Genomic DNA, 10,664 nt, shown 5'->3' with positions numbered 1-10,664 from the left:
CACCATCCGATAGAAGCTCAGTGGATAAGGCGGGAATCGAACCCGCGTCTCATAGCATCATCGGGATCGGCAGCCGAAGCCGCTACCCCTGCGCCACGAGACCCAAAACGTCAAACTCGAATTCTGACAATCGCCGAAGAAGACAATAGTACAAAGAAAAAAAAACAGTGTGCGGTCAAAAATTATCGACAAATTTGTTCCTGTTGGCACGTCAGTTCGTCAGTGGTATAAGGCCTTCTAGGCCCAGTAAAAAAAAATATAATTTAACCCAAAAATGACGAACTTCTTCACGCAGAAAAATATTTTGTACGATCAGCATGTACGAGGTTTGATTCAACAAAATTTTTGTTGAATATCTCCGATTTTGCGTTGAAACAAACTCTGATTTTCCCAATTCCGTTGATTCAACAAAAATCTTGATTTTCAAATTCACAAAATGCATTGATGATTTAAATATACCTTATTTTGCTGCGTGTTGTCACAGTGTCCTGATGCAAACAATGCCCGAGCCGTGACACCCGAGCAGACGGAAATAAAGTGGCAAGAACACTTTTTGATTTTTGTTAAAAAATGTAATTTCCAAGTTGTTGGGAGCGGCCGTGGCTGACTGGTTACGGTGTTCGCTTTGTAAGCGAATGATCCTGGGTTCGATTCCCATCTGCTCCCACCGAGAAAGCATAAGGAAATATAAATCTTGAAACTCTGAACATGAACGAAAAGTCAAAGTCGCTCGAGTCGGGGTTCGATCCCCCGTCCTTTGGATTGGTAAGCAAAAATGCTAACCACTAGGCCATCGCGACTTGGTGAGCTATGACTGGAATTAGGAATACTGTTACTACCAACTATATACGTGCTGGGTCCTTGTCCATTTGACAAGGGTTCGGAAGTTCTAAATAACGTTTGAATCCGATTGGTCCAAACGTTCTCCAGGGCGGGCCTTGTCGATAAAGCTGAAGTACCTCGCGCTCGGCTAGCCAGCGTAGAAATGGGTCACCGAAGCTCGGCAGAGCTAACACCTTCCAAATGCCTATGCGAGTTATTTGCATGTATAGAATGTAGATCTGAAAATACATGGAAACAACTCAATTTGTAAGAAGCGGCCGCGTGGTCCCGTTTGGTTGGTTGCACACACACACACACACACACACACAAAATGTTATTTCCAAGTTGTTTTGGCTTTCATCCAATATCAGGCCAATAAAAAATTTGTTATGATTACATAAACTGTTATTAAACTCTTATGCAAAAATTGATTTTTCAAGAAGATTCCATAACATTTTCTGTTATTTTAACCGTATTTGTTATTGAAATGGCACGAATTTTGTTATTCCGTAGTAACATTTCAATAGGGCGAATCTGCATTTGTAAACAAGCAGTCTATCCCTTTCGTCAAGTAAGAGAGGGATAGATTGCCTGTTTACAAACGCAGATTCACCCTATTGAACTGTTACTAAGGTGTACGGTATTATCGTCTGCCCGGGCAGCCCTGCGAAATATATATTTGCTGACATATCGGACGGTCAGTCAAAAAACCTAGCTAGAAGTTACCAGACATAAAATTTTTGCTAGAAAGAGGTAGAAGATCTGATGAAAACGAACTCCCAGTAGCCATGTAAACCCGAGCAGACGGTAATAACTTTGGAATAACATTTTTTGATATTTGAAAATACTAGACCAATAACATTTTTTGTTATTTATAACAAGATTTGTTATTCGTCGTTATGATTTTTGTTGTTGTTCGATTGTTATTGTAATAACAGACTAATAACGTTTTCAGTTATTTTTCGAACAAATCTTTGTTATAATTTTTTGTTATTTTAACAACTAATCCGATCATCCCAATAACAGTTGGAGTTATTCTTCCATAACAAAAAATGTTATTCCCAAGTTGTTTTGGCTTTCATTTAATATCAGACCAATAACAATGATATGATAACATAAACTGTTATTCAACTCTTATGCAAAAATGGATTTTTTCAAGAAGAATCCATAACACATTCTGTTATTTTAGCAGTATTTGTTATTGAAATGACATGAATTTAGTTATTACCGTCTGCCCGGGAACATACTTTGAATGTGTTGGTAAATTTCTAACTAGATAGCCTTATAAAGTTATCTAAACTCGAGCTCACGCACACTAGCACCCCATTTGTTTTGATGGTGGGTACAAAATTTAACCTCAATCTTTTTCGTGTACGTACACGCAATACATGCGCACGTAGATAACTCTATTCAAAACACCCATAGACATTTCCAATCGAGTAAAACTATTCAACGTGACATGGTAATTTTCACAGCAACTTCACAGAAAGTTTAACTTCATGTGGCACACACTCTCACTTTTAATTTATCGATAACATAAAATAAAAAGAATATTTATTGGAACTTTCCGAGTTGAATGGAGAGTTGCTTGGGTGAGACCAGAAAAACTTCAATTTTCCAGTTTCTTATCATTTATGTCGTTTAGACAATTTTCTGAACTTTGCAAATAACATATTTTCAGAAATCACTATTTTTAAAAATCTCAAAACTGAAATTGTTTCGCTGAAATCAACCTTCGGTGGCTTCATCTTGAAAACGAGGCACATTATTAAAATATTGTTCTTGTTCTTGTTCTTGGTCTTGGTCTTGGTCTTGGTCTTGGTCTTGGTCTTGGTCTTGGTCTTGGTCTTGGTCTTGGTCTTGGTCTTGGTCTTGGTCTTGGTCTTGGTCTTGGTCTTGGTCTTGGTCTTGGTCTTGGTCTTGGTCTTGGTCTTGGTCTTGGTCTTGGTCTTGGTCTTGGTCTTGGTCTTGGTCTTGGTCTTGGTCTTGGTCTTGGTCTTGGTCTTGGTCTTGGTCTTGGTCTTGGTCTTGGTCTTGGTCTTGGTCTTGGTCTTGGTCTTGGTCTTGGTCTTGGTCTTGGTCTTGGTCTTGGTCTTGGTCTTGGTCTTGGTCTTGGTCTTGGTCTTGGTCTTGGTCTTGGTCTTGGTCTTGGTCTTGGTCTTGGTCTTGGTCTTGGTCTTGGTCTTGGTCTTGGTCTTGGTCTTGGTCTTGGTCTTGGTCTTGGTCTTGGTCTTGGTCTTGGTCTTGGTCTTGGTCTTGGTCTTGGTCTTGGTCTTGGTCTTGGTCTTGGTCTTGGTCTTGGTCTTGGTCTTGGTCTTGGTCTTGGTCTTGGTCTTGGTCTTGGTCTTGGTCTTGGTCTTGGTCTTGGTCTTGGTCTTGGTCTTGGTCTTGGTCTTGGTCTTGGTCTTGGTCTTGGTCTTGGTCTTGGTCTTGGTCTTGGTCTTGGTCTTGGTCTTGGTCTTGGTCTTGGTCTTGGTCTTGGTCTTGGTCTTGGTCTTGGTCTTGGTCTTGGTCTTGGTCTTGGTCTTGGTCTTGGTCTTGGTCTTGGTCTTGGTCTTGGTCTTGGTCTTGGTCTTGGTCTTGGTCTTGGTCTTGGTCTTGGTCTTGGTCTTGGTCTTGGTCTTGGTCTTGGTCTTGGTCTTGGTCTTGGTCTTGGTCTTGGTCTTGGTCTTGGTCTTGGTCTTGGTCTTGGTCTTGGTCTTGGTCTTGGTCTTGGTCTTGGTCTTGGTCTTGGTCTTGGTCTTGGTCTTGGTCTTGGTCTTGGTCTTGGTCTTGGTCTTGGTCTTGGTCTTGGTCTTGGTCTTGGTCTTGGTCTTGGTCTTGGTCTTGGTCTTGGTCTTGGTCTTGGTCTTGGTCTTGGTCTTGGTCTTGGTGTTCGTGTTCGTGTTCGTGTTCATGTGTTGATAAACTAACAAACGTTCTTGTTCCTGCTCTTGCTATTGCTCTTGTTCTTCTTTTTATTTTTTGTTTGAAATTGGTCAAACTGAAGTTATTGGTTAATCGATAAGAAGCCAATATCCAAACATTTATTTCGAAAAGTGTGTCAACCTTTTAAACGGCTAATGACTGTTCACAATATATCCCACCAAATTTCACGCTTATTCACAACAGTCTACCAACATAAGCGGGTACTTACACAGATTCTGCATTGATATCTAGTCTGGATGGGTCTGGTAGGACCGGAACCAAAATCTGCCCGTCACGATTACTACCAATCAAACACTCGTTCTTTTGTTGCACAATGACTGTTCGATATGGTTCGTTTTTGCGATTTGAATTCGCGGTGTTCAGTCCAATAAATCCTTGCCAGGGATTTTTAGTGTCCCTTTGACCGTTGACGGATTTAGTTGGTTTTAAAGTGCAAAATGACCAAACTGTTGGCCACCATAAAAGCTATCATTACTAGGATACTATTCAGTGCCCATGGCTTCATAGCGATCTGGCAGGTCACCCAGAACACCCGTGATCCGTTGTACTGGTGTCTTTGCGTGCCGATTGGGGTCTTGTTCTTCGAGGCAATCTTCACGTTGGCCATCAAAAAGAACCAGGAATGGCGCTGGTTAGTGCGAGTTACGTAATGACCAGATGGGGTTTGCTGAAAGAATTTGGAATTTTCAGGTTTTGTCCCTCGGTGTTCATCTACCTGTCCACGATAGTTCCGGCGATCTGGCTGCTGGAGTTGGACAAGCTGGAGAAGCGGTCCCTCTTCCAGGACCAGATGCTAAACGAAACGATAAACTTCGCGGCCACGGTTGGCAAGGACTTGAAAGACTTGAACAAGATGCTCGGAGTGAAGATTCAACTGCCGGAGATTCAGCTGAACGCGGACACGTGGGTAACGCTGATTGAGCAGTTCCTTATGCTGGTGCTCATAATAGGTCGCTGGATGCTACCCAAGGGTGACCTCACCCGAGACCAGCTAAGTCAACTCTTGTTGGTTTACATCGGAACTGCGGCGGACATTATCGAATTCTTTGACTCCTTTAAAGATAGCAAAATCGCCAACGAACCCGTGCTGGTCCTGCTAACACTCAGTATTTGGTCCTGGAGTTTGCTCCAGTTTACCATTGTCCTGTCGGCGACACGTGCCCGGAAGCCACGTGGTGGAGGTGTGGGTGGTGGCGATGACGTTACGACGCACTGCTGCAACATTAGCTGCTGTAACATCGACGTGTGGGGCATTGCGTTGAACATTTTACTCCAGGATGCGCCGTTTTTGGCGTTCCGGCTGCTGATCATCGTGCACTATAAGATTATCACCTACATGAACATCTTTTTTACGTGTGAGTATTTTAGTTGAATTTGGCTTCGGTTTAATCAATTCAAGCCAACTTTTAATTATCGCCCGAACGTGGCCAATCGCGCATCTCCCACGCATCTCGGTCCGTTTATTCTTCTTCCCTCGAATGGATCATGTTTAATAAGGAAGTCAATCTATTTGCATCCATCGTGTATCGCCGTGGTGCCCTTTTTTTCCGTTTGCTTTTGCTTCCGTCCAGGACCACGTCCACGCACTAAAATCAATTTCATGTTTTTTCCGCTCTCTTCTCTTGGTCGGATTCAGGCAAAAACACGCTGGTGATTCTGCTTCAGCTGTACCGGCTGTACGTGGTCCATTCGGAAAACCGGAAGACGGCCGCCAGCAAGCGTGGGGCGGCCCGAAAGGAAGCCCCACCGTCGTCGGGTGGCCGTTCCGGGAAAGCTCGCCCACGGAAAGCCACCGCCGGACGCAGGTAAGTGAAGTTGGGTTGGGCCATCGTGATGGTATATGGCTTTTTTCATTTCGTATAAAAAGTTTGGCTGGTTCAAAGATAAACAATAATTTAACATAATATTATTTTATCAGACTATAATGAAAAAAAGTAGTTTTTTTTTAAATTATTTTACTATAATTTTGAATCTTTGAATCATTCTAATAGCATAGATTATTAATTACCTAGATGTCTCACTTCTTGATTTTTCCATACATCCAGTTGGCGACACCCCTTTAGCGCTCCGAGCGCCACCACAGTCAAGTTACAGGTACTAATTTGGGTAAACAAATCATAGTGCTCTGTGCACTTGACGATTGTTTTGTTTTTGAAAAAAGTGTCACCCAATTTGGTTCAACACGTGCTTGAAAATCTGTTTTTTATAATTTATCCCGGAAATCGAGAAAAATGTTCGGCCCCCAGGTGAACGCCTGCAGAGCTAGTGGAAGCGGCAGTAGCAGTGAAGACTCTGGCCATAAGAAAAGAACCGATATGGGTCATCTCTCTTCAAAGCCGATCGCAATCCCAATGGGGAAACATCTGCAGGTTTGCGTCAATCCCGGCAAGAGGCAGAGGGTGGTATCGGCTTGCTCCCGGTTTGGTCTCAAATGTTGATCTTTTAAATCTTACTCTACACTCGATTCTGACCATCTTTAATTGAATTTGGCCTCGCACGACAATTTACAGTGAAAAAAATGGTCCAGTAAGTACAGACTTGTTTTAAACTGTGTTCTTAGAAGTATTTGACTTAGGTCTTTCTTTTCAGTGGTCCTCTCGAAGTAGGTGCAGGACGTCAACAAGGTGTTCCTTTGGCGGCCAAGAACATTACCAGTAGCCGAGTCTGTAGCCGCCGATCCAGTAGGTCACCGACTTGGCGATCAACATTAGCCAAACTACCCAAAATTTGCATGTTGATGTCCAACAATCAAGGCTACGACATCAGCCAGGACATCGTCGCACCCAACAGTATCCGCGATTTGCTGGTCATCTCCGCCGGTTGCATCTATTTTTGCTAATAAAAAAACCAGTTCAGGGTCAGCGTTAATCAAAGATCGCTTCCTTCGTAAATGGCGACTACCGCTACCGTTTACTTCGTATGTCTAAAATTTGCCCATTTTTTTTGAATACTATGAAAAAAGTGCTTGAATAAAAGTTTAGAAACATAACCAAATACAATAAACATGTTTTAATCGTCTAAAATAACAAGTTGTTCCAAAGTCTAGACAAATAAAATGCAATCCGCTTGTTGGATAATCTTTCTATTTGGGTCATATTTATTATAGGCTTACAAATTAATAAAATACTAGAAGAAACCCGTTGCGGCAAAAATCGATGCAATTTGGTTCATCGTAGTGTCCAGCGTGTAATGTGATTCAGATTAGACGTGTTCCCTTATGCCCGACAAGTGGGCGGCTATTCCGGCAACGGAGATAGTCACGCAGAGTGGTTCTTGAGGAATCAGGCCAGAGAAAAGTTTTGCTAGAGTAATTTCCCACGAAGGAAGCTGTGGCCACTAGAAGCGCCGACAGCCATCCAGAACGCTGTGCAGTTTCGTCTTTCCGTAAGTCCAGGTCCATTCCAACGAGGCCTGTAAACAATAAACTTTTCCATAAACAATTTTTCTGTTATAAATTCATTCTACTCACTTGCTGACACGTCTTAACTGCGAACGCTCCGTATCGTCGAAGGTTCTGTGCGTGGGATTTGTGGTGGTCGGAAACGCCCACAACAGGTTGTTCTTTTAGGATCTAACGCTTTGAAGTTGAATTTTAAATGTTGACAGAAAATCAACAAAGTTTGAAAAGCAGCTGTTGCTACGATGCAACCGTAAAGGTAAGAACAAGATTGTCCGTCAGACCTGGACGCAAACGCAAAATTTTGCGCCTGTCATCATAGCCTGCCAGTCATCGACCACTGAACAAAGCAACCCATGTAGATTGTTCGACTGACAGTTGTTGGAAAAATCGAACTGGCACAGCGTTCTGCGTCCACCACTGCGTCGAACGGACAATCTTGTTCTTAGCTTAACACTTGAACTGAAACCGGAGAAAAATAATTTTCCCTTTGGAAACATCGAAAAGTAGTACCTGTGAATTGCCACCAGGTGCAATTTTGGCGTGGCGGTAGTGTCGCCAGCCCCAACAGGGGAGTGGCGTATCTATATATATTTAGTCTATGCTAATAGCCATTCCACTGTTGAGTGCAACATGGTCTAATTAAATTTCATTGCGGAATTAATTATTGATAAGATATTATATTTGCGCTGCTATTGACCAGGTCAGCTCGCTAACTTGTACTGCCCCTGATGCCGAATGGATGATGAGTGCTTAGTGTAAATACTATTATGAATAAACTTGACTAGGATGGGTTATGAAGCCACGGTTGTGGGGTTGGTTGAGTCAGATCGGGGAAGAGTGAAATGGATTTCGAAAATAAATCCTCAGAGGATAGGTTTGGTAGGTTGATTGGTTTAACTTTGAATGATTTCCCCTTTATTTAATTGAAGACACATCGGGACTGGCAACACCAGCCAGCAACAGTCAACTGTTCGGAGCTCCTCAAACTTTTCGATTTTTTCGCCGTAATTAACAGTGTTTACCCGCGAGTTTGCTGCTCCAGCATGCCAAGGGCCGGCCGTGGCCGTGGCAGTTCGAGTGCGGCCTCGAAAAACCCGCGAAGTTCATCTACCGGCAGAGTGCAGAAAGGTAAACATACCAACGCCGCATCGACCGCCATCGCGCACGGGAGCGTGCCCGGTGACGTCACCGATCCTTCTTTTTTACACGTGTCATACCGTCCACGTGAGTCCCCAGTACGGACGAGACAATCGACCCGGGCATCCGGAAGTACTTCCGACCAGCAGCAGCAGCAGCAGTCCACCAGCACTACGACAACAACCACTTCCAACGATCCCACCAGCAACGAATATGAGATGCTGAGTGGAGAAGAAAACAACACCGCCAGTGACAGCAGCAGTGCTGGCGACGACGATGACGATGATGAACTTGCGCGCAAGCAAGGAAAGCAGAAAAAGTGTAACTCTCCGAAGGAACGACGACCACCTCCAATTTTTGTTACGTTAGCGGACGATGTTGACGAGTTGCTTGAGGGACTCCAATATTGTCTTAAAATTAGTAAAACTTCGGTGCAAGTGATTACGCATAAAAAACAGAATTTCGACTTGGTAGTGAAGAAGTTGAAGTTGCGAAACTTCAAATTCTTCACATTTGACCCAGCAGAGAAGGTCCCAGTGAAGATCGTCCTTCAGGGATATCCGGACCGCCCGATCTCCGACCTGGAAGAACACCTGTCGGGCGTCAAGGTTAAGCCTCGAGAGGTTGAGGTGCTCTCGAAATCGACAACGGTGACAGGTACGTACACATTGTACCTCCTGTACTTCGATCGTGGGTCGGTCAAAATCCAGGACCTACGGCAGATCAAAGCACTGGACGGCTTCTTCGTGACGTGGCGATTCTACACGAAGAATCCGACCGATGCAGCGCAATGCCACCGCTGTCAAAAATTCGGACACGGTTCAAGAAATTGTAATCTTCCGCCCCGGTGCGTTAAGTGCGGTGAGACCCACTTCACCGAAAGGTGCAATCTTCCGCGGAAAGACCAGCTGGGGGAAAACGCCCAGCAGCACAAAGCGCGCGTCAAGTGTGCGAACTGTGGTGGAAACCACACGGCGAATTTCCGTGGCTGTGCCGCGCGGAAAAAGTACCTCGAGGAGCAGGACAAGAAGAAGAAAGCGCCAGCGTCCCGCCAACCTCCAAAGACTTCGAGCACGAACTCTGCAGCAGCTGGCGGCGGAGCGGTTCCACCGACCAACCCAGCGTTCCCTCCCGGTTGGGGAGGTTCGTACGCTAGAGTAGCCGCTTCTGGGAGCGGTACTTCACCGGGACAAGCAGACGTTACCGGAGATGATCTCTTCACGCTTCCCGAGTTTTTGCTCTTGCTGGAGAGATGCTCACGCGCTTTCGTGCCTGCCGGAACAAGGCAGAACAATTCCAAGCTCTGAGTGAGCTTATGATGAAGTATATCTACAACGGATAAGCTGCCTTGTGCAGCGAAGTTTTCGACGTCAAAAGACAAAACAAACTGTGATCTAGTTTTAAGCTTTTCTATCTCTATCCTTTTCCTTAGCAAATTTAGAAGGTTTTTTAAAATAATTTTTCCTTCTGTTGGCAAATCCATTGTTAGAATATCCAATTACATCAAAATGAACTATAGTACAAATCATAGTTGAAAGGTACTCCAAAACTCTATTAGGTTATAAGAATTACGAAATTGTGAATTGATTATTTACTAATAAAAACTAATTGAATTGAAAATTAATTGAAGACACCATCTCATACAACTTAAACTGGGTACCAAAGCCCGAATAAAACACGATTAAAAAAATTTCTGATCACTTTTTTTTTCATTTCAATGCAAAAAAAAATATTGACAAGACAACATTTTTTTCTGTCAAGAAGGACCGCGAGGTTAATTTTTTCAAATTGATTTAAAAATCCATTTTAAACTCTTTGTGGTGGTACAAAGGGTCATTTTACTCAGAAAAATAAGCTTTATCGCTGTAAACAATAATATCAGCAATCTAAGCTTCGTTTTTGGGTTCTAACAATTGATAGAATAATTTACCGGGTTTCATGAAAATATTATTTCAAATATATTTTTCAGTGTTTTTTTCTTTTATCAAATTTAAAAAATGTTCTAGTGTTCTAACGATAGATAAAACAATATAAAATAAGGATTTTTTCACAAAGCTATCCAAAAACCAACAAAAAAATAGTTTTCAACGTTGTTACGGTAGACAGCCCCGAATCAAAAGTATCATCCCAATTGGTAATTTTTCAACTATTTATATGAAAAAATACTTATTTCTGGATTTCTAAATCCCGAAACAGAGCCAAATAATAAAACAATTATGTATTTTATAGGATTTATTTATGCACGATTTTATTGCTTACTAAAAAATCAAAAAGAAAATTATGCAGAAAAAAATAAAAACAATTTTCAAACCTCTGCCATTTATTATTACACAACAGAAATAAAAAGTGTTAAGTTGTATTCTAATTTACCTTTTAA

General features: G+C 42.7%; 1 protein-coding gene across 1 annotated transcript in view; it reads left to right on the top strand.

Moving 5' to 3' along the window:
* The first annotated feature begins 4,187 nt into the window (after nt 1-4,187).
* Nucleotides 4,188-10,664, top strand: part of LOC6054112 (transmembrane protein 26) — a 44,390-nt gene continuing 37,913 nt past the window's right edge. The window contains exons 1-3 of the mRNA XM_038265594.1: nt 4,188-4,381; nt 4,441-5,105; nt 5,387-5,555. Coding sequence (XP_038121522.1) covers nt 4,188-4,381; nt 4,441-5,105; nt 5,387-5,555 — 1,028 coding nt within the window. The remainder of the gene's footprint in view (nt 4,382-4,440; nt 5,106-5,386; nt 5,556-10,664) is intronic.

This window comes from Culex quinquefasciatus, chromosome 3 (genome assembly GCF_015732765.1).
Source record: "Culex quinquefasciatus strain JHB chromosome 3, VPISU_Cqui_1.0_pri_paternal, whole genome shotgun sequence".
Lineage (NCBI taxonomy): Eukaryota > Metazoa > Arthropoda > Insecta > Diptera > Culicidae > Culex > Culex quinquefasciatus.
Note: the sequence above shows the minus strand (reverse complement) of the source record. Positions and strands in the feature narration are given on the sequence as shown.